At 49.8% G+C, this 23,931-nt stretch overlaps 1 protein-coding gene and 1 pseudogene across 1 annotated transcript; both read right to left on the bottom strand.

Moving 5' to 3' along the window:
* LOC142572583 (cysteine and glycine-rich protein 1-like) lies at positions 1–23,677 on the bottom strand. The gene is made up of 4 exons (XM_075681804.1): positions 23,572–23,677; positions 2,007–2,141; positions 1,563–1,725; positions 1–203 (listed from the first exon to the last, which is right to left on the bottom strand). The coding sequence occupies exons 1-4, from the start codon at positions 23,619–23,621 to the stop codon at positions 9–11; spliced, it is 543 nt and encodes a 180-aa protein (XP_075537919.1). The 5' UTR covers positions 23,622–23,677; the 3' UTR covers positions 1–8.
* Positions 5,994–6,168, bottom strand: LOC142567543 (U2 spliceosomal RNA; annotated as a pseudogene).
* Positions 23,678–23,931: the final 254 nt, after the last annotated feature.

The raw sequence follows: 23,931 nt of genomic DNA, 5'->3' as shown, positions 1-23,931 counted from the left end.
CGGCGTCTTCAGAGGCGTCCCGGAAAGCATCGCAGCGCTGAGCCGAGCCCGTAGCCGTAGCCCCTGGGTCCCAGGTGCCGTCGGTGGCAGGGCTCGCAGTAGAGCTCTCCGCCATCCGATCGGTAGGAGCCCGAGGCCAGCCGCTGCTCGCACGCACGGCATCGGAAGCAGCGCACGTGGTACACGCGCCCGGCGGTGCCGACCTGCACGCGTTCGCGAGGCGGGGAACGTCATGGCGCGGTAGGAGGCAGTGGGTTCCCTCAATTCCCTCAATTAAATTCCCTCAGTTTAAATAAATGCACCAGTCGCCAATGTCAGTGCTAGGACTAGCAATAGAAGCGCGCAAATCTTTCTCTTCGTGTGTCAGAGCCGCACGCGCTGACGAAGCAGGAGAAAAATGAGCGATGTTGGCTTATGCTGCCGTGCTTTCCGAAACTCACCCAGCCGTATCATCACATCATCACAGTTTCGCTGTGTTTCTATAGGTACAGACACTCTCCTGACTTCTGCCCATATTATTCGACGTGCAGGAAACTTTGGTCTCTGCATGTTTGCTGCAAAATGGAATATGTTGAAGTGTACAGCGAACAAATTTATGAATAAACATGAATGGACAGTGAATAAATTAAAGTTGCATGCTTTATTTCGTGTGGATCCTTTCTTGGAACTTTTGGTAAGAGTGTATAGTTAACTCTGGCCGAGAAGTAACGCGCTTGCGGATGTGGAGTGTTCAGCGTTGAGCAAATGATCAATGTCCTGAATTTCGATTGGGGTCAGACTGAGCACAACGGGGACATTTGTTGCTACGTGGCGAGGGAACGATGACTTAGCTGAACAATTTGCTAACCGTTATTCATTTGTAGCAGGCGTTAGGGCTCTCTGTCGGCTGGCGACGTAAGTATAATTACAATTAACAGAGCTGATAATGAAAGGAACGACAGCGGCGCTTACGTATAGCCTGCACTTTGCTTTGCTTGGCGACTGGAGTGAGGAGGTTAGTGGAATACTACGAGTATGTCGTGGTCAGTGCATGTACTGGCTCCTCCGCTTCAGTGGCACTGCTTGTGCGCACCACTTCCACGTGGCGGTGACGCTGCTAATGCGCGCGGTTTCTGGTGTGTCAGGACAAGATGGGACTCACTCTCGTCACTCGTACACACGAAAGGGGGGGGGGGCAGCTTCCTCTGTTTGGAAATTTTTAAAATAGAAGGTGGACTGAGGTCTGCGTCATCATCAAAAACGGCTCATCTCCTGCCTCTCGTACCAAATAAATGAGCGAAGTTCAAGCATACGAAGTTCATAAGAGAGAACATTGTGCAGGGTCTGTAAACCACGCCGAAAGTGATTGGGGCTGCGGCGGAGGTCAGAGTTTGGGTTAAGGGAAAGTGAACTGCTAAGTGCGGTGTTCCTTCTCTCTCCTAGGTGTTATACTCTAGTTAATTACTTGACTTTACCCGGAGAAATTATTTACGGTTATCACTCGGGTACCTATGCCAATTCATTGCCTGTTGGGAGTGAAGGCGACAACTTAAGCGCGTGTGGCTGGCTGCTGGACGGCCCACCTGCCTCTCGGCGAAGTAGACGACGTCGCGGCAACGTGCGCAGACCTCTCCGCCGCCGTAGCCGAGGCCGGAGCTGCGCGGGCTGGGGCCAGTTTGGCTGGGCGTGCACGCCGTAACTAGGCTCCACGAACCCGACGAGCACGTGCTGGGCGCCGGGGAGCACCTGCGCGCGGCAATCCCGGAGTGCGCCGAGCGCCGCAAATGGGGTTACTGTTGCGCGCAAAGCGCAGGACATACATGAAAGAACACACGGTGCGCGAACATTTGCTGTCAATTGAACTTGCAGATAACGCAATGATTAGGTTTTCAATGTTTTTTTGTCGATTCGTTTTGTATATTTAAGGAACTGCACGTGATCATGCCCACATCTCGTGTGGCCCGCTCCTCTCCGCGCGGGTGTGAAACGTGACCAACCGCCCAGTACCGTACAGAGGCAGGGCTTACCTTGAGGGCGCCAGGCCCGGCGACAGCACCAGTACCTCGTTGTAGCATGCGGCGCAGTAAAGGTCCTGGCCCAGCGGTCGGCTCGCTGGACGGCCGCATGCCGCGCACGGAGGCTTCGGGCCCTGACCGGCCGCCCTGCGCGCATGTTTTCCCGTTCATATCCTGTCTCTCCCTGCGGAATCGTCTGTGGTTAGCGTCATCGCGGGGTCCCTGCAGGGCTCGGCGCTGGACTCACAGTTGCATTTTGCTTTTATTAATTGGAAGCAAGGATTCCAATGTGTAAGCAATGGGAAGCAAATATTCCAAAATAACACACTTTATATCATCCGTAACATGCTTGTGTGCAGACAGTTTAGTGTGATCAAATATATTTTGCTAATGAGCAACTTCCTTTATCTTTTAGCTCTCCCTGCAACATTGTTTCACTTGCAATGGCCACGCAAATATTTGGATGTTATCATAACACAAAATATGTCCTGTTCCAATCATGTAGGTTACATTTGCCTAATAGGAACTAAAGAAACTTCGTTTATATTTATGTTGCAATTCGTTCACAACCACGAGTGATAAGTGATACTACATAAATCAGTAATCCGGTCTATTGCTACAAAAATGCGTCTTGCATTTGGAATCTACACAAACAATCCGATACTGACGCGCTAAATGCCATGATATATTTTTTTAAATATGCGTGTTATGCGTCGTCGCTTCGACCGTGGCTTCTCTTACAGCTGCCCTTAGTGAACTTGACGTACCCATTCAACAAGGCGGTATGCCGAATCTCATCGAGTTTCTATTGAACGAATTCCAGTCACCGCTTGTATACCTCGTTTCTTCTTGTTGTTGTTGTTTTGTTGTTGTTGTTGCTGTTGCTGTTGTTGTTGTTGTTGTTGTTGGTGGTGGTGGTGTGTGTGTGTCTCTCTCTCTCTCTCTCTGTGTGTGTGTGTGTGTGTGTGTGTGTGTGTGTGTGCGTGCGTGTGCGTGTGCGTGTGTGTGTGTGTGTGTGTGTGTGTGTGTGTGTGTGTGTGTGTGTGTGTGTGTGTGTGTGTGTTTTAGGTTACTAAATACCAACCAGAGTTTCCATGCCTTGAACAATGTTGCCGTTTTATCCGCGCGCTGACATTTTCATCGTTTTTCTCCCCTCGCTGCATTGATTACGATGACGCATCACCTGGTGCAGCTCGCTCATTATCACTATGTTATTGGATTCCATAGGAGGGACATAAGTGCTTGTTTTATCTTGCCTGGGCGTGTCTTCTTTTTGTTTCTTGCTTGAATTATGAAATTTGCTTCTTTAATTATTGTATCGATGTTATAAATGGAATTTTTATGGCCTTATCCGACTGGTGCAACAACCTCAAAGGGGGTAAAATATGTATAAACGGACGAACTAGCAGAAGTAGCTAAACAAATCCGCAAACAAATAAATTAATATCGAGAAATTAATAAACAACGACGAGGCTACATGCGCTGTGACATGTTTTTGCTCAGAACTGCATAGCGCAATTACGTAATGGAAGCGCGAATTATCCTGCCGTTATGCTCTCGTGTAATCATCTGTTCTCAGCCTCTCATCCATGCGGCGGCTGTATGAGCTTGAGTTGACATCACTGTCACAAGAGATCACACCGTTGAGTAGGGAATTAGTTGATTAAAGCTGAGTTATGTCTCAAACACGCAGCCCGTAAAGCGCCTCTCCGCAGTGTATATACAATGTCCTGTCTGTACACTACCGCTATGCTCCGTATGCATCTCTCGAGCCTACCTCTCCCACTACTCGATAACAGCGCAGTTATGACCAGAGGTACCTATTCACGTGACCCTATAGCTGACGGAATGCTGGTTTCTTCAGGACTTCACCACCGCGTGCAACGAACTGCATGGTACGGAAAGGTTCCTCACGGTACCGCTGAAGGTGCGGCATTCACTGCAAGCACGGAATAAGAAACGAACCTTCCGAGATTTTTTGCTTTCTTTCTTCACGGCGCACTGACATCGTGGGAAAGCACTGCGCGAGACAGATGCTTCGCGAGGCACTACCGTTGGGCAGGGACAATGCTGGGGCACTTGTCTTGTTACGCTTTACGCAGAACAAGCTGCGAGTTTCATCGATCCGGTCCGTCTCGCACGTTATTGCTTAATAGTGCAGACTCTCTTGCCTATACACTTTAGCGCAACAAAGCATTTGCGACCTCGCAGCTATACTAAAAATAAATCTCGTCGCGCAGCCGTGATTACGCAATCGGTACAAGGTAGCCGTGCGGGCGTCTTCGTGAGCGGCTCGGGCGGATGAGAGGAGGCGATGAAGCACGTCCGTGTCTCTCACTTCTTTTTTCTTCTCCCTCTCTGCCACCGTCTGTCAGGCAATGCGCAGCGTAAATAACGCGGCTTCTATTTTTGTCTCCGCCCTCGAACGCGGTCACGGATACACAGTCAGCGACGTGCACGCCACTCGCTGTGCACAAACAGGTACCGCGTCCCATCTCGACCGCCGCCACATCCTTGATCAGGAGACAATAACAGCTTCGATGCTGCATTTCGGGCTGGAACGTGCGTGGCTTGCTCTCCTCCGAGTCCTCTTCGTAGGCCGTTTATTGGAAGTGTGGCAATTGAAGCCAACTTGACCTTAGGCGCGTTGAGGAATCGTGAGAAATGGTAAATGAGTCCCAAGAGCACGTCTGGCCGCCATTTTTGGTGCGTTTCAACCATGGAGCAAAAACAAAATATAGGAGGGAGCATTACCTCACGCAGCCAGCCTTGGCAAGCGAGCGCTCCATGAAGCCACAATGGTGGCTCAGCACGTGGCCTTTTGCGTCGAGATCACGGAGCAAGAATCAATATTTGCTGAGGCGTTCGGTTCCCATTAGCTATGCCAGTAGTTTTTATTCCGTGCGCGCTTGTTCAGCTGCCATGCCGTGGCTCTGCCTGTGCGGGAACACTAAAACCAACCGCGCACTTTGACGTGCGATCACGTGTTGGGCCACCAGGTTTGGCTTCAGTCGCGTTGCGGTGTGCTCCTTCCTATCTTTTTCCTCCCTCCATGGTTTCAAGCTCTTGCGATCTTTCGTCGCTTCTTTTGCGACAGGATGCATCCTCACTTTAAATCACCATTTCGTCGGCTTCGTTGAACGGGAGGATAGAGTGAATCGACGAAAAGAAAAAACGAATAAAAGGTGCAGCGTGCTCGCGCATGGCCGGCCGAGCATTGGGACATCAGCGACACGCGCAGCGCCAGGCTTGACTGTCCACTACAGGCATAATAGAAAACCTGCGCGCTTTAAGCCATGACGTCACGGTGAAGGCTGAGAGCCCGTACTCTTCAATGAGGCTCGAGGCGGTACTTAACGAAGTCATCTTGTGAGGGTACTGGCCTTCTTAACTGATTTCTTGTTGTCAGTATATGATAGCAATACCTATATGACTGCAAGCGTTGAACCGCGACGACGTCGCGTACGTGTGTGACGTCGCGATTAAACGAGTGCTGTCAGATAGGTATCACATTTATGTGACGTCGCAGTTCAACGCACGCCGTCGTACAATGGCTGTAAAAAGCAAAAAGGCAGTCAAAAGATTGACCTCTGCCTGACCGCCGTCAAATGCCGCAACTATAGCGAATGGACAGATATGTAAGAGAATTATGTCTGCACAGACGAAATGGACGAGAGTTTGTTATGGTACATATAGTCGTTCGAACGAAACAGCACACACGAACTTTCATTACTATCCCGTTCATGTGCGCTGTCCTACAGCGAAGCTGTATATGGCTACTTTCCAGCGTATCGATATCCGAAGCAGCAGAAGCTTGATGTGGGCGAGTTGGTTTTGCATACTTGAAGAAAAGAGCGCTACGAAGACGCGGACTAAAAGAGGAACATGTACGACGGACAAGGCGCCTTGTCCGTCGTACCTGTCCGTCGTACATGTTCCTTTTTTAGTCTGCGTCTTCGCAGCGCTCTTTTCTTCAAGTATCGATATCCGTAGCCCAAAAAAACGTGGTCCGATCCCGAAGATAGTTCAATACCGGGTCAACCCGCGGCGGAGGTGAAGCAGGCTTCAAGCACTCCGCCAACTTGCAAAAGTAATTCTAATATCTTGGGTCCAAATACAACCCGTGTCAGATCTTAATCTGATAAGAACAGATACTATGACCCACGTCGGCCATGTCTACGTTTCCACCGTCCTCTCTTCGTCGGCGTTCCAACCGCTTGCGTATCTACATTCTTTTCCTTCCACTCTCCCTTGGTGTCTGGTTTCCTCCGGCTCCTCGGTGCAGCGGTCCCGTCGTCCACCCGAATGTATGTAAAAATTACGGTAAATGAGTCCGTATCTGTGTTCAAAATTCTGTGTCACCTTTTTGTCGTATGCTAAACAGCTTCGGTGGCCACCCGCCTTTACAGAGTGGAATAGCTCATGATTTTTTTTTTATTCTAGCGAGCACAATTACTTTTTCGGAAGACAGGGAACTTACAGCCGGCATCTCGGAACAAAAAAATTAAGAAATTACAGGATCTTTTAAGATATCTTTTAAGAGGTGAATGGCGAAAGCCTACTCTTCCTCCTCTTATCATTCGCTTCTTTCTCTTTGCCTCTTCTCTTTATCTTCTTTCTTTTAGTTATTACTGCTCACTACTAAGCATTTTTAGTCATTTGTAATCAATTGTGGTCATTGCAAGCCGTCGTTAGACATGTTGGTCATATCATAGTTATTAGTAGTCATTACAAGTCATTTCAGTCATTATTAGTCATTACTGGTCATTACTAAGCATTTTTAGCCCTTTCTAATGAATTAAGCCGTTACAAGTTGTCGTTTATTGGTCATTTCGTAGTCATCGCTAGTCGTTACAAACCATTTCAGTCATCATTAGTCATTACTGCTCACTGGTCACTGGTCATTACAAGCCGTCGTTGGACATGTCGGTCATATCATAGTTATCAGCAGTCATTACAAGTAATTTCAGTCATTATTAGTCATTACTGGTCATTACTAAGCACTTTTAGTCATTTCTAATCAATTGTAGTCGTTACGATTCGTCGTTAGACAAGTTGGTCATATCATAGTTATCAGTAGTCATTACAAGTCATTTCAGTCATTATTAGTCATTACTGGTCATTACTAAGCATTTTAGATAGAGACGCATTTACGTGTCACCGGTATGGACTAAAACCAATAAAATAGGGTTTTGAACTAGACCAGTTGTCCTCACACATATATGAACACGAGTAGGCTAGCTAGTGTGCTGCAGAAGTCGCACAGGGATGCACTTCGTCCGCCCGACGGTGCAGCAAACCTTTGAGTTTATGCATCAAAACATCATAATCAGCCGGACACGAAGAGAGGAAGAGGTCCGCGTGATTTGTGTGTGCGCGCGTGTACGTTTCTGCGTGCGCTGATTTACCAGTCTTCTCTTAACGCGTATAGCAGACACTTACAGAAAAAGAGAGAGACACTGATTTAGCGTTTGGGATGTCACTTACAGTGCAGCCTACAAGGTGAAAACGGTGTGCCAGAAATGATCGCAGCACATATACCCGAGTGTCATTTTGTGCATACAGACGACGCCTAAAACAGGGAATGTAGAGCTGGCTGTTGTTTGCGAGTCAGCTTTTTAAAAATAATTTTCACGCAGTCGTTTGCCGACCGTGAACGTTATTAAGGATGACACTTTGCACAAAGCTTCTTCTACCGACGGGCATTTCAGCAGCACAGATCGCCACACCACAGCCGTTCTATATGTAGTACGCCTAGTGGCGCGGCGACCAGGGTTGCTGGATCGCATATCCACATGGCAGATGCGATGTCATCAGAAATGCTCTACGCGTTTTTCGCGCGCATTAATTACTTTATGGTGTAATTTATCTATTTTGAGCAGCTGCGGTAATTACATCAAGCAGACAAAGAGGTTTCAAGTTTCATACTGAAAAGATTTTGCGCCAAAAAACTCACACAAGAAGAAAGACGACGCACCACGGGCAACTTCAACTGTTTAATGAGGGTGAAAGCACTCGACATATATAGCCCTCGAAAACACCGCGCATGCGTACAAGGCAACATGGAGTACAAGGTTTTATCAGAGTAGGCGCGATAGAAACTTCAGCTCAGCATCGTAAAGAAAAACCGACGTATCACTAACACAGTTCGGACCCGCCTTCTTGATGTAGAAGGCTTCCAATGTTTCACGCGATGTCTGATGCCTAACTCTACCCTAAATCCTCGCATCGCGGAACCGTGGAAAACAACCGGTGCAAGCCCTGCAGTGATCCACAAGTCGCTCACCTTCATTATTCTTTATACCTTTTGCATGTTCCCTAAGTCGGTCGTTGACACAACGCCCCGTCTGTCCAATGTAGGATTTCCCGCAGGACAGAGGAATTTCATATACCACGTTTGTGGCACACTTTACGAAACGCTGGCCATGCTTCTTCTAGATTGGAAATCCTACATTGAAATCCTACATTGGACAGACGGGGCGTTGTGTCAACGACCGACTTAGGGAACATGCAAAAGGTATAAAGAATAATGGTGAGCGACTTGTGAATCACTGCAGGGCTTGCACCGATTGTTTTCCACGGTTCCACGATGCGAGGATTTAGGGTAGAGGCAGACATCAGACATCGCGTGAAACATTGGAAGCCTTCTACATCAAGAAGGCGGGTCCGAACTGTGTTAGTGATACGTCGGTTTTTCTTTACGATGCTGAGCTGAAGTTTCTATCGCGCCTACTGGAAGAACGCTAACATAATCCTAATCCATAAGAAAGGGGACGCCAAAGACTTGAAAAGTTATAGACCGATCAGCTTACTGTCCGTTGCTTACAAACTATTTACTAAGGTAATCGCAAATAGAATCAGGAACACCTTAGACTTCTGTCAAGCAAAGGACCAGGCAGGATTCCGTAAAGGCTACTCAACAATAAATCATATTCACACTATCAATCAGGTGATAGAGAAATGTGCGGAATATAACCAACCCTTATATATAGCTTTCATTGATTACGAAAAAGCGTTTGATTCTGTCGAAACCTCAGCAGTCATAGAGGCATTACGGAATCAGGGTGTAGACGAGCCGTATGTAAAAATACTGAAAGATATCTATAGCGGCTCCACAGCCACCATAGTCCTCCATAAAGCAAGCAACAAAATCCCAATAAAGAAAGGCGTCAGGCAGGGAGATACGATATCTCCAATCCTATTCACAGCGTGTTTACAGGAGGTATTCAGAGACCTGGATTGGGAAGAATTGGGGATAAAAGTTAATGGAGAATACCTTAGTAACTTGCGATTCGCTGATGATATTGCCTTGCTTAGTAACTCAGGGGACCAATTGCAATGCATGCTCACTGACCTGGAGAGGCAAAGCAGAAGAGTGGGTCTAAAAATTAATCTGCAGAAAACTAAAGTAATGTTTAACAGTCTCGGAAGAGAACAGCAGTTTACAATACGTAGCGAGGCACTGGAAATCGTAAGGGAATACATCTACTTAGGGCAGGTAGTGACGGCGGATCCGGATCATGAGACGGAAATAATCAGAAGAATAAGAATGGGCTGGGGTGCGTTTGGCAGGCATTCTCAGATCATGAACAGCAGGTTGCCATTACCCCTCAAGAGAAAAGTATATAATAGCTGTGTCTTACCAGTACTCACCTACGGGGCAGAAACCTGGAAGCTTACGAAAAGGGTTCTACTCAAATTGAGGACGACGCAACGAGCTATGGAAAGAAGAATGATAGGTGTAACGTTAAGGGATAAGAAAAGAGCAGATAGGGTGAGGGAACAAACGCGAGTTAATGACATCTTAGTTGAAATCAAGAAAAAGAAATGGGCATGGGCAGGACATGTAATGAGGAGGGAAGATAACCGATGGCCATTAAGGGTTACGGACTGGATCCCAAGGGAAGGGAAGCGTAGCAGGGGGCGGCAGAAAGTTAGGTGGGCGGATGAGATTAAGAAGTTTGCAGGCATGGCATGGCCACAATTAGTACATGACCGGGGTTGTTGGAGAAGTATGGGAGAGGCCTTTGCCCTGCAGTGGGCGTAACCAGGCTGATGATGATGATGATGATGACTCTGATAAAACCTTGTACTCCATGTTGCCTTGTACGCATGCGCGGTGTATTGGAGGGCTATATATGTCGAGTGCTTTCACCCTCATTAAACAGTTGAAGTAGAGCCCGTGGTGTCGTCGTCTTTCTTCTTGTGTGTGTTTTTTGGCGCAAAATCTTTTCAGTATGCAAGATCACCAACTAGCCCAGCAGTTAACTCTTCTAAAGTCCCAAGTTTCGTTTGCGTTGATAACATCCGCGCCATCTTTTGACTAAAAAAATTAAATTCTAGGGTTTTGCATGCCACAATCGCAGTCTGATTATGAGCCACGCCGTAGTGGAGGACTCCGCGTTAAATTTTGACCACCTGTGTTTCCTTTAACGTGCACCTAGATTTACGTACACAGGCTTTTTTTTTGCATTTCGCTCCCCGTTGAAATTGCGGCCGCCGCGACTTGGAGCTCAGAAGCGCGACGCCATAGCCAGTATACGACTACCGCAATATTTTGATGGCCCAAATGTACGGCAAGGAGGCGAGCAATGACAGTGACCCTCGCCCACAGAGAGCTCGCTGTTCGTATATATAGCGACGGGGTGGATCGCGCAGGTATGTCGGCCTGCACGGCACATAATCATCGTGGCTCCCAGACGCGGTAATAGCGGTGGTGACGAAATGACCGCGGCTGGCGGCGCAGTTGCGCAAACCGGGGCGGCCGATATTCGGGGTCGGCCAAAAGCCGTCCGCTGGGCACGTAGGCACGCGCGGCAGGAAACCCGAGCCGGCCGCGCTCGCGTAGAGGACAGCCTCTGCGCACGTGCCGGCACGCGGACGACTCAAAACCAACGTCGGGGGCTATTTTGGTGTAGCCGTCTCCACCAATGCTCGCCGACCGGTGCGCTTTTTGCATGCGTGACGCCACATCGGCGCGCGCAGCTGCGCGATATTCATCAGTTGTCGCCCATCCGGCCAGCACCATACAATACGCACCGCGCGGGCTGCTACGCAATATAGAGGCCACCAACAGTAATTTGCTGCGTGGGAACCGCCATAAGTGAACGAAGAGACTCCCGACTGACTGCGGTCATTGCAAGTATGCAGCACTGCAGCAACCGATGCTCGTTTTGCGCTCCAATTCGTAACGTCACTGGCAGTTTTCTCCGTTTTGGAATGTACCTATGTACTACAAGTCTTTTCAGCGCCGCGTACCGCTGCAGTCTTCGAAATTATTTAGTATTAGCTACACTGAAATATCGCCGCTGTTTCGTCCGGACGATCATCAGTCATAATTCGTCGGAAGCGTGACTCCTGCTCGTTCAAACGGTCACACGTGAATCAGAGATCGAAGCGTTCTCTAATAAACATTTTGAAAGGAATAGTTAAGTTTCAAAAGCATGAGTGACGTGGACTTGATTGATGGGATACTGTTGCAGGGTGCTACGGATTTAATTTTGTCTCAGAGAACAGCCGGGGTGGGAGCAACCTTGCATGCGCCAGTCTCGCACATTGTTGGACCCCTTCTCAAGCAATCTGTAGTCCATGCTCTGAGATAAAATTGAGCACCAAGCGGAATAAAAAAAGAAAACAGGAAAACAAATTCACCGACGATTGCGATACTCCCTAATGCGAAATTCGAGCGCAGCTCTATACGCGTTTTCATTTCGTGATATATTGGCTGGTTTCGACAATCTGTCTCGTGCGGCACGTTGCAAACGGAGCCAAGTATGGCGCGACTGTCTCCCGTGGGTGACGCGTGGGCGCGATTCACAGCATCCACCGCAGAGAGACCTCCGCTCATGCAGCGCATTGTTTCCGTATATGGTACCAGTGGCGTCATCGGTGAACAGACGATGCGTGCTACTCTGACGCCATCTCGTAGCCATCGTCACCCCAGAGCCCGTCTTGCGCGGCACTACGCTTTTCTTCTTACGCTTTCATCATACCATCCTCCTCTGCTTTCCTCCTCGCTACCGCAGTCTTTCATTCCCCGCTGCGCTCCACGTTCGCTCTTTCATGCTTCGCTGTACTCGTTCGCTCGGTTACGAGTGGCGCCAACGCAGGAACTGGCGCCTAAGAGCTGCGCTCTAAAAAAACACACACACACGCACACACGCACGCACGCACGCACACGCACATACACACATGCACGCACACACACACGCACGCACACACACGTACACCCACGCGCACACACACACACACACACACACACACACACACACACACACACACACACACACACACACACACACACACACACACACACACACACACACACACACACACACACACACGTTTTGTCGACCGCGTCTTCTCTCGCATTCGAACAAGCAATGATCTCGCGTTCCCACGTTTATCTACCGTCACTAGCGGCATGAAGCTCCGATATCTCGCCGGCAAGACAAATGCTTATTTTTCCTATACTTAGGGGACAAATAATAACAAGACACAATCAACATAACATAACATAACATAACATAACATAACAATCAACGGCTAACATGAGCCAGCATCTAAGGACTTATCCGTACAATACAAATTTTGGCTTTGTCGCAGAGCAATTGTGCTTAACAGTGAAGCCAACAGTTTCATACGCTATGTTAAATTTTGCAGCTTTGCAATAACTGAACAAGGGCTGGACATAGCGGCGTGACCTAGTAACTGAAGACTGTAATACTCTATAAAAGGCTGCACTTAAGCGGTTGAGGACATGCTTAAGGAGTTTCATAACGCTCGTAAGCTGCTAAGCAGTTCGTTGTCCACACCAATAATTTCTTGAAACCAGTAATTCTCTAACAAAGACAAATAAAAAGGCAGCATTGTGTTGAACACTGCCAAAGGTATTATTGTTCGCAAGCACGCTTAAGTTTTATTTGCGTGGTGGTACACCCAAGTTTCAACGCGGAAAGCAGAGAGGTGTAGCACCGTCGCTGTTTTGAAAAGTAAAGGAAGAGACTGTACTTCATGCGGCATTATGAACTTTAGTCATAGACCTGCGCTGAGGACAACGGATGTGGAAAACAATGAGGTCTTGCTTTGTAAATAACTTTCTTCTTATCCTTACCTTCTTCGTAAATTTACCCTTGGGTGACATGGGTCCTGTGCGTTCGTATCAAGGTGTAGCGTTCCTTAAGTGGAACTCGACATTCGTCGTGCTGAATATATGTGTAAAACAATGTGGCGATAGAGATGTAGACACATTTCCTATAGGTTAGCCGTTTTATGGGACTCTTTTGCGTAAGCGATCCTCAGTTTATCAGCTCTTTTTTCTCACCGGACGGTGACAAAATCTTTTGTTTCTTATTTTCCCTGCTTGTTTGCAAGGGATCGTTGAAGGCCACAGGGTTGTTAGTGAGAATTGCCATCAGTTTTAATAGATCCGATTACGCAACAAATGAGTGTATTTCCAGAGTGCATGACGGCGGGTTTTCACGCGCAGACTATAGGGGACGAAAACAAGTGAAGAGACAAACACAAGCGTTGCGCTTTCGCGGTTGTGTCTGCCGTTTCACGTGTTTTCGTCCCACAGTTTGCGTGCAAATACCTGCCGTCACGGATTACCATAATTGAAGTAGTAGCTTAGTGCGATAAAAACACGGAAACAAGAAAGGTAGACAAGGATAAGCCCAAACCAAACCAGTACCCTTATCAGTTATAATTCTAGAGCAACGCCCAAGAACATGCAATTTCTTCGCTGAAATGTTTATTTACCTGTAATAAACTGTTAATTAGATCGATTCATGAGGTTTAACGTCCCAAAGCAACAGAGGAGCTATGAGGGGTGTTGTAACAAACGCTATAATATCGGTTAATAGTGACTGATAATAGGAAATACTCCCATTAATGCGTAAATATGTTGCAATTTGAGAACATTTCTATCATTCAGGCTGCTGGCCCCATGCTAAACCATATGCCCAATTTTTCCCCTCATGCTACGTTGACTCCTTGTCTCCTGCTGTTAGCTTAACCTGATTTCTGTGTATTTATTTTTTTCAACTGCTCGTCCGCCTTATATCCTCGTCAGCAGAGCTGAGGTGCGCCGCGTTGGCTGAAGCGATTTGCGAATAAAGTAGCTTCTCAATCACTCTTACGAAGCCGCTCGCTTAATAGTTACTCAGTACGGCAGGTACGATGCAGAAGGAAACATTGGGAAAATTGAGAACAGTGTCAATTTTCAAAAAAAGAAGGAAAGAAAGAAGGCATGTCTGAAAGGTCACGGAAACATAGGGGGCGAGTGAGGTCGTGATGGTTCGCCGCGTCCGCCCTCGCTGTTCTTGCGCTGCCTTCAGTGCTTTTCTTAGGCTACAGGTCGTCTGTCGCCGTCGCCTAACCCGCGGGAAAGTGAAGCCAAATTACAGCGAAGATGTACCGTCGATCATAGCTACAATTTGGCTGAGAGGAAAAAATACCGAATATATTAAGACAGGATAGTGTCCAAAATTCCAGAAAACAAGAGTTAAAGAAGACAAATCATTATCAATATAAGCCTGGGCCGAATCGCACACTTTGTCAAAGTTATAATGTCCGCATCAGTTTCTTATCAAAAGCGTTCGTTACGCAAAGAATCGCGGAGGTGCGCGCGTAATAAATCGTATGCCCCCAATTCGGCTATTCAAGAGCGAAGCTTTATTGAAGAAGGAATCTGGAGACAGTGCTGTCATTCAGCACTTTATAGCAACCACTCCCTGCAACCGACTGCGATAGGGATATATGATAACAGCGGTAACGAACGCAAGAAACACCATGTAAAGACTCTTTATCACCACCATCCGCCTTATGCTTTCACTGCGCATTCGGCAGACTATGCAGCGCCGCTTCAGTTTCCATCTAGTCTATTTTTGGTGCGAAAGTATCAAATGGCCCATTGAGCGCAAAAGCCGGCGTCTGAAGCAGCTAAGCGGCACCTGTATTCCCACGGATTGCGACGCCACGTTACGAGCGCGCCCCGACGGAGCAGAGCGGGCGAAACGATACTGAGTGAAGGGAGAGGGCATCGCCGCGACGCCACGTCACCGGCGCGCTTCTACGAAGTAGATACGGAGACGCGATGCCGCGGGGCGAAGCAGGTTTTCGTCGGCGACTAACTGACAGGAAGGCCAAGCTTCGCATCGGAGACTTGCGCTCCGAAGATGTGCCCCTCGGAGGGCGGGGCACTCCTCAGGGCGCCGTCATCTCCCCCACGCTGTTTCACGTCTGTATGATTGGTCTTTCCGAGAGGTTGGCACGCGTCGAGGACGTCAAGCACATCATCTACGCTGACGACATCACCATATGGTGCTCCGGCGGCTGCGAGGGCAGAGTCAATGAAGCCATGCAGGAGGCGATCGACGTGATCGAGGAGAATCTCCGCCCCACGGGACTTCGATGCTCCCCTGCCAAGTCGGAGCTTCCGCTTTACAGAAAAGAGAAGGGAGGCAGACCCAAAGATTGGAAGCCAGTCTCGGAAAGCAGCATCAGTCTTCGCACTTGTGAAGGGGGGGGGGGGGAGGGGGTGATACCCAGGGTCGACGTTATTCCGGTCCTGGGTATGTTTGTCGAATACAACGGCGGAAACGGAACGGCTCTCCGCAGGATCATCGCAAAGACGGACAACGCTTTCCGCCTCGTTCGCAGAATCGCAAACCGGCACCGAGGCACGAAGGAAAACAGCCTCCTCAGGCTGATCAATACCTTCATACTATGCCACCTCACGTACACGATTTATAACTGGCTCAGAGCGGAGCGAGACAAGCTCAATGCTTTCATCCGCAAAGTAGACAAGAGGGCTCTCGGGCTACCCATCAGGACCAATACCGAGGATCTCCTGAAGCTGGGGGTACATAGCACCGCCGAGGAGATTGCCGAAGCCCAAGAACGCGCGCAACTCACTCGCCTGACCATCACAGCGGCAGGTAAACGCATCATCGAAGAGCTGGGTTACCAGCCTGCGGGATTTCAGATGGTCACTACCCCGATCCCTAGGTGCATTCGAGACAAGTTCGAAGTGGCCCCTGTGCCCCGAAACGTCCATCCCGTCCATAACGAGGGCAGACGCAAGGCCAGAGCAGCAGCCATCCTCAAACAGATCAAGCAACGAGACATTAAAGCAAGCTTCGTCGACACCGCAGAGTACAGCGATGGGAAGACCTTTGCCATCGTTGTCGTCGACTCCAGCGGCAAGATTTCCGATTGCGCCTCCATTCGCACTTCAGACCCCGGAGTCGCCGAGAAGCCGCCATCGCCCTCGCCCTGCTAGACGGTCGTGGGTACGAGGTATATAGCGATTCCAAAACGGCAGTTAGGGCTTTTCAGAAGGGTTGCATCGCCAAGCAAGCTGCTCGTCTTCTTAGCGGCTCGAGTCCATATGCTCTCACACATCGTTCAATCCATCCATGGTTTCCCGCTCACGCAGGGTCGGTCGAGGGTGCTCCCCCGAACCTCAATGAACCTCACCGACCGCGCTTCCTCTATAAGGAGCGCTGACTCCCCTCCTCTCTACAGCCACAGGGACGCTCCAGCTACTCACAACGAGATTATTAAATTTTTCTACATGTCTAGAAGGGTATTTCCGCCCCCTCACCCCAAGTTGAATAGGGCGCAAGCCGTTTCGCTTAGACTTCTACAGACCAGCACATATCCGTGTCTGTCCGATCTCCACGAGGCTTACCCCGACGTGTATCGCGACGACGCCTGCCCGTCCTGCGGGCAGACCTCCACTCTAGCGCACATGCTCTGGGAGTGCGGGTCGACATACCCCAAGTTCATCAAGGAGGAGTGGGACTCGCTTCTGCGTATCCCCGCTCTAGAAAAGCAAATCCTGGCTGTCCGGCGTGCCCGCGACCGGCCGGTGGGCTAGACCTGCCGGTCCCGACGAGGGACTAGCCGGGTGCGCGACGAGTTCGCGTCCTCGCCGGACCTGCAATAAAGTTTCTTCACTCACTCACAGTCGCGTGACGCGCGCGTGCGGGTGCCGTCGTCTCGCTCTCGGAAGTCGGCGCGCGGTCCGTCTCTCTCTCTCTCTCTCTCTCAACCCCACAGGGCTTAGCAGCTGCGTGCGCCTGGCGGCCTTCGTGGCAGCTGCTGCATCCTCATTCTCTCGTCGCGCAGGACGTCGGTGGCATGCGGCGTTGGAATCGCAGGCTACTGCTGCTTGCTGGCTCGGGGAGCACGTACCGCTATGGTACACTACTCGCAGCGCAAAACTCGAAGGACCCCTCAGCGGCGTTCAATTGGACATTAATGCTTTCGCATTCAGAACTCATAAGTGCTCAGGTGTCCGGACCTTTTTTTTTTTTTTTTGTTTAACATGAACTGTTTGTATCCACTTGCATGTGGCTGTGCGAATGTTTCTATTTTGACAGAACAAGCTTGTCAGCGTGCAGCCGGCAACTTGCTTAGGCTACAGTTGCATTTCTATAAAGGCACGACTGCGGACACCGTTGCGTCTATGCACGTTGAAGTGCATAAATCGTACGAAATACACGAGTCAATGATTTGAAGTGCGATAGCATTGACAGCAGTCTTTAGAAGTGTAAGTATGCGCACTGTCATGTTAACACATGCCCTTACGGTACGAAGTGCGCATGCTCATATTTGTATCTGTCCCTATATATGCAGCCCCTTGTCTGATAATAAACACACTTTGTTCCCTGCCTCCCGACCGTTCACATGGTGTCAGAAGTGGGGCGGCGACGCGTTTCGCAAGCCGCGTTCACCGCTGTTCTTTCCCGCCCCCTCGTCCAGCTGCACCCCTAGTACACTCCAGAGAAAGAAGTATGGCGTCGACGGTTCTACCACAACCAAAGCCACTGAAAAGTACGGGTGACGCTTACCAGAACTGGATCATCTGGAAAAGTGAGTTTACTCTATTTTCTACGGCGACCGGAGTAAGGAAGCAGCCTAAAGAAGTTCAGGCAGCAACATTTCTTGTGACAGTTAGTGAAGAAGCAAGGCGGGTGTTCTATACCTTCAAATTCGCAAATGAGGACGAAAAGCAAGACCTCGATAAGCTCATTGAAAAATTCGAAGCCCACTACAAACCACCGAAGAATTTAACGTGCAACGAGTTTCGTTTTGGCGCCCGAGATCAACGTGAGGGCGAATCTTTTAACGAGTGGCTGATCGATATCCGAACTCTTGCTCGCTTGTGTGAATTCAGAGAACTGGAGGACAGATTACTGCGCAGTCGAATAATTCTAGGAGTTAGAGACAAGGACCTGCAGCAGAAACTTCTGTCTGAAAATCCGTCGTATGCCAAAACAGTGGAAATATGCCGAGCAAGGGAACAAGCGAAGGAGCACTTTAATGAGATCAGGGAGGCAGAAGTAAGCGCAACCGATGAGGCCACCGTACATGCTGTGAAATCAAAAGCAAGCCTCGGAATTTGCTCACACTGCTCTTACACACACGGAAAAGCAAAGTGCCCTGCGCAAGGCAAGCGCTGTAACAAGTGTGGCGGCCGAAACCACTTCGCGCGGGCGTGTCGCCAACCAGAAGCGAGACCGAGGGGCCAAGCATGTAAGATAAAACAGGTCGAAATGGCAGAGGACGAGGGCTATTTTCTTCAAACCCTCGAAGTCAATGCAATTGATGGCCACGACCGCTGGTCAGCGACTGTCGACATCGCAGGTTCCGCCATACGCTGCAAAATTGATACCGGAGCCAACTGTTGCGTCATGCCCGAAGTGACAGTCAGAAACTTCACTACGAAGCCAGCACAAGACTGCTGCTCTACGCTGCGGTCGTTTTTCGGGAACATAGAAAAGACGATGAAGCAGATCGAGTTTCAGGTCACCAGTACAACGCAGTCTACCACGGCGCTATTCTTTATCGTGAAACAAGCGGTTCCTGTTACATTGAGTGGCAAGGTGGCTGAACGCTTAGGGCTGATTGGCCGCATAAACACCCTAGACGCCTTGGAAACTAACGAAATAGTGGAAAGATTTCGAGATGTTTTCCAGGGGCTGGGAGAAATCAAAGACGTAGCCTACCACATGGAGCTGAAACCTGAAGCTCGAGGCGTCATCAAACCAGCGCGACGAATCGCCATCGCCCTTCAGGAGCGTGTCCGAGGTGAGCTGGACCGGATGGAGCGCGACGGCGTCGTTGCTAAGGTAACAGAACCGACTTCCTGGTCTAGTCGCATGGTTGTGGTTGTAAAGAAAGAAAAAGTACGCATATGCTTGGACCCATCCGACTTGAATAAGGCACTTCTAAGAGAGCACTACCACATGCCGACGTTAGAAGATATCCTACGGCGGCTGCATGGAGCGAAATTCTTTTCTACTCTGGATGCATCGTCAGGATTCTGGCAGATCAAGTTGGACGAGCCGAGCTCCCGCTTATGCACTATAAGCACTCCCTACGGGCGATACAGATTCCTGCGCATGCCGTTCGGCATCGCTTCCGCGCCGGAAATTTTTCAGCGGGTAATGCACCAGGTACTAGAGGGCTTGAGGGGCGTTGACGTCGTTATGGACGACATATTGGTTTGGGGACAGTCACCAGAGCAACACGACAAATTTAGTAGCTTTGCTGTCCCGGTGTAGACAACACAACCTGAAGCTCAATAAGAACAAGTGCAATTTCCTCCAGCCCAGAGTCCGCTACATGGGCCATATTCTGACTCTACAGGGGCTGTGCCTGGACCCAGGCAGAGTGCAAGACATCGTGCAAGTCCCGCCACCACAAAACCGTAAGCAACTGCAAGTTTTCCTCGGCATGATCAACTACGTGGCTCGCTTTGTCCCTAACACATCCACGTTGTCAGCCCCGCTTCGCGAGTTGTTAAAAAAAGGACGTCGCGTGGGTCTGGACAGACCAGCAAGAAAACAGCTTTCGTCAACTTCGAGCGACCCTCACAAAGGCGCCAGTCCTTGCCTATTTTAACCGAGAAAAATCATTGACCTTGTCAGTAGACGCCAGTCAGCTTGGCGTAGGAGCCGTTCTTCTACAGGATGGGCAGCCAGTTGCCTGCTCATCCCGTTCGCTAACGGAAGCACAGCAGCGCTACGCGCAGATCGAGAAGGAAACACTAGCAATTGTTCATGGTTGCACAAAATTTCAAGATTATATCTTCGGGCAGTCAGAGGTTACCGTCGAGTCGGATCAGACCTCTGGAATCTATATTCAAAAAAGCCACTTTGTGAATGCCCGCTACGATTGCAGCGCATGAAGCTTCTTTTGCAAAGATTCCCCATCAAGGTCACGTTCAAACCAGGCAAGGAGTTATTTCTAGCTGATGCGCTTTCTCGCTTCCCGAGTGCTATGGAACTAACCGACGAGACAGAACAATTTCAAGTCAGCGTTATTTCTTCTCTTCCTGTGTCAGACCAGCAGCTCGAGAGCATTCGGCATGAAACTAACAAAGACGCCAGTATGGCTGAACTGCGCCGTTACTCGAGCACAGAATGGCCGGAAACGAAGAATCATGTGCCGCATGCCCTACGTCCATACTGGTGTTACCGCAACGAACTGCATGTTGAGGAAGGCCTGCTCCTCAGAAGCAACAAAAGTCATTCCTCCGGCCAAGCGACCGGAAATTCTGCGTTTGCTACATACCGCACATGGAGGCGAAGAAAAAATGAAGATGGGAGCCAGAGAAGTAATGTTCTGGCCCGGCATGAACGCGGACATCTCGGCTCTAGCTAAGTCATGCGCAGCGTGCGAAAAGTACAAGCGCAGGAACACTAGACTGCCTATGCTTAGCCACGAGATACCAGGCCTGCCATGGCAAGTAGTAGGGCTTGATATTTTCCACCGCGATGACCAGTCCTACTTAATCCTCGTGGATTTCTACTCGTTCTTTTTCGAGATTCAAAAGCTACGTCATGCGACAGCGGTAAACAATGCGTGCATGCTCGTCTTCGCGACTCATGGAATCCCGGCAAAGCTGTGCAGTGATAACGGCCCACCTTTCAACAGCGCGTGCTTCCGCTGTTTTGCTGCGCAGCTCGGAATTGCCCACGTAACTTCAAGCCCGTACTATCCTCGTGGTAATGGCATGGCGGAGCGTGCAGTGCAGGAGGCGAAAAAACTGCTAACGAAGTGTCCTTTCGCAACTATGGAATTTTACAGCGCCCTGCTGGAGTGGCGAAACATGCCAAGGGACGAGCAACTGAAGTCACCCGTTCAAAGGTTGATGGGTCGCCAAACAAGGACGCAGTTGCCTGTTCTTCCCCAGCACCTCGAACCGCAGACTATGCCACCACAAACCGTTCGCAATCGCCTCCAGGAAATAAGGGAAAAGCAGCGGATCTTCTACACCCGGACGGCCAAGCGTCTACCCCATCTTCGCAGTGGGTCTCCAGTATCAGTGTACGACACCATACGCAGAACCTGGTCGCCAGCTGTGGTTGTAGGCCCTGCAGGCACACTTCGGTCGTACAACCTACTTACAGACAGCGGACAAGAGCTGCGGCGCACCAGGGAGCATCTCAGTTCCAAAGAAATGCAACCTACGTCGGACCCTGAAGCTACAGTTTCTTCAGAGTCAGTATCCCAGCCTGACCAGGTGGCGGAGCTACAACCTGAAGACACCCTTCGTAGAAGTAACCGTCTGCGTAGACCGCCACAACGTTACCCCCTGCCAAAGAGACCGCAGCATTAGGTCCCTGACATGCGAATTTGCAAATTCTTTGTTCTCATTTTTGTTTTCTCTTCGAAAAGAAGGAAGATGTAAGTATGCGTACTGTAATGTTAACACATGACCTTACGGTACGAAGTGCGCATGCTCATATTTGCATCTGTCCCTATATATGCAGCCCCTTGTCTGATAATAAACACACTTTGTTCCCTGCCTCCCGACCGTTCACAAGAGGAAGCTTTCTACCATAACTGTTTCGCGTTATGCATCAACTTTGGCACCTCGCTAGTATCAAACGCACGCGACCACACTTTTCCTTGTGACGTGGCATCACGTCAGTAATGCAGCAGCATATATCGTACACGTGCTGTAACGCGCCACTTTCAAGAGCTCGGATTGTCTGACGCCGGCATCGCTAAAGGAACACGCATTGCGAATTGTCCTAAAGGTTTCTTCAAAGATGGCACAGTCCGATCAGGTACAGTGGTGTTACTTTCCTCCGCTTACCGCGCGCATACACACAAGCATCAATAAAAGTGAGGCGGCCTAAATGCGACCCACAACATCCCCCCCACTCCCCCACCCTCCTCCAATTCCAAGCGGCACGTGCTCTTTTGCTCATGCTGGCGGTAGCACATGACACCGTGCAGCGAAATGGCCACGCGGCTGGGAGCGTGCCAAACGCGGGGTCTATATAAGGTATGTACAGGTGGGGAAAAAGAGCAACCGCGTGTCTCCGAGGTGAAGCACCTTTGAGCGCACGCTTTTTGGGATTCTCAGCGCGCCTTTAGCGAATGGAAAGGGTTTGACGCAACGCGGAATGGAATAGGCGTTGCTGTGCGAACCACGTGACAAGGCTCAGTTGTTTTTAACGAAACCCTCATAGCGCCAATTCAGACACGGCGCGCGTCTTTCCGCGTCGCTATGCGACCGTTGCAACGAAGCGTAATGCGTTGCGTAGACAATCGTCGAAGTTCCTTCGCAGAGGCACTTTTTCCGTCTTTTATTGAAGGGATACAAAATTGTGTGTATACGTACGTGCATGATATGTGTCTTAACTGCATGTGACGATGTTGACCGTGTCTTATTTCCTAACCTCTTAATGAGCCTCACAACGCTATATACTAGCCATTAAGCAACCGCGGTGGGTATTTGATGTTGGGCTGCAAAGCACGAGGTCGCGGTATCGAATCCCGGCCACGGCAGCCGCATTTCGATGGGGATGAGTTGCGAAAATACCCGTGTACTTTGATTTAGGTGAAAGTTGAAGAATGGCAGGTTGTCCATATTATTCCGAAGTCCCCCACTACGGTGTGAATCGTAATCATATCGTGGTTTTGGCAGGTAAAACCCCATAATAAATTTTTAACGTTAGACTGTTCAAGACTATCAACGACACAAACTTTTCATGCATTAATATCTCTTATAACTCTTTTTTTTTTCTCACTGGAACAGTGTGAATGGCTTGCGGGATGTTAAGTATGTCGACATCCGCAGGTGTATAGACCACCCGAACTTCTGAAGCCCATGTAAATGGGTGGGGTGGGGTGGGGTGGGGTGGGGTGGGGTGGGGTGGGGTGGGGTGGGGGGGGGACGTGACGCCATGCGCTAGTAGTGGTCGGTGCAGCCGTGCACTATCTGCGCCAAAAGCTCCGACATGACTACGTGTGAGGTCAGGACTGTCGTCACTCCGCGTGTTTGGGACGGTCACACTTGCATTGTTCCAAAGCCCCAGTGATTGAGAGGACCAGTGCTTTTAAATTCCATGCGCTTGAAAGCGCCAGGCCTGTTTACGAAACCCTGCCAAGGAACGTGCCAGACGACAGATCTCATGATCTGTCGTAGGAGGCAGCGCGCGCGAGTACGCCAGAATTATGACCCGGCGAGTGAACCAGCCGCGTTGTCGGCGTACATCGAGCGCCTGCTCTCGAGCCGCGAACGCCGGCCGTGCAGCGTATCTCTCACCTGGACGCACAGGTCAGGTCCGAACCGCTGGCGCAACGGCTGGCCTCCATGGTCGGCTCCGGCGGCACGCACGCCTCGCTCTCTTCCCACTGCTCTTCTTTTTCTTCCCCTAACTGCACACTGTTGCTAGTGACGTTGCCACTGCGGCTTACGAAAAATGCTTACAATGGGGAATTGGCCAAAGAGCATATATACAGGGTGCCTCGAGCGGCCAGTCGCGCGGCAATTTTGCGTGCATTTGCGGGCTCCTTTCGCGCTAGGAAAAACTTTTATGCAGCACGTATTGAGCAACAGAAAGCTGCATCGGGATTTTTTCATGACGCTCTACAATTTTCTTATTGACACTTTTCATCTAAGTAT

This window comes from Dermacentor variabilis, chromosome 1 (assembly GCF_050947875.1).
Source record: "Dermacentor variabilis isolate Ectoservices chromosome 1, ASM5094787v1, whole genome shotgun sequence".
NCBI lineage: Eukaryota > Metazoa > Arthropoda > Arachnida > Ixodida > Ixodidae > Dermacentor > Dermacentor variabilis.
This window is presented reverse-complemented; position numbering and strand designations above follow the sequence as displayed.

Excerpts from the sequence above, each read along its gene's own strand:
- LOC142572583 (XM_075681804.1), bottom strand. The coding sequence starts at position 23,621 with ATGGAGGCCAGCCGTTGCGCCAGCGGTTCGGACCTGACCTGTGCGTCC. Across the intron at positions 2,142-23,571 it reads GACCTGACCTGTGCGTCCAG|GGCGGCCGGTCAGGGCCCGA; the intron begins GTGAGAGATACG and ends ACATGCGCGCAG. Across the intron at positions 204-1,562 it reads TCTACTTCGCCGAGAGGCAG|GTCGGCACCGCCGGGCGCGT; the intron begins GTGGGCCGTCCA and ends GAACGCGTGCAG.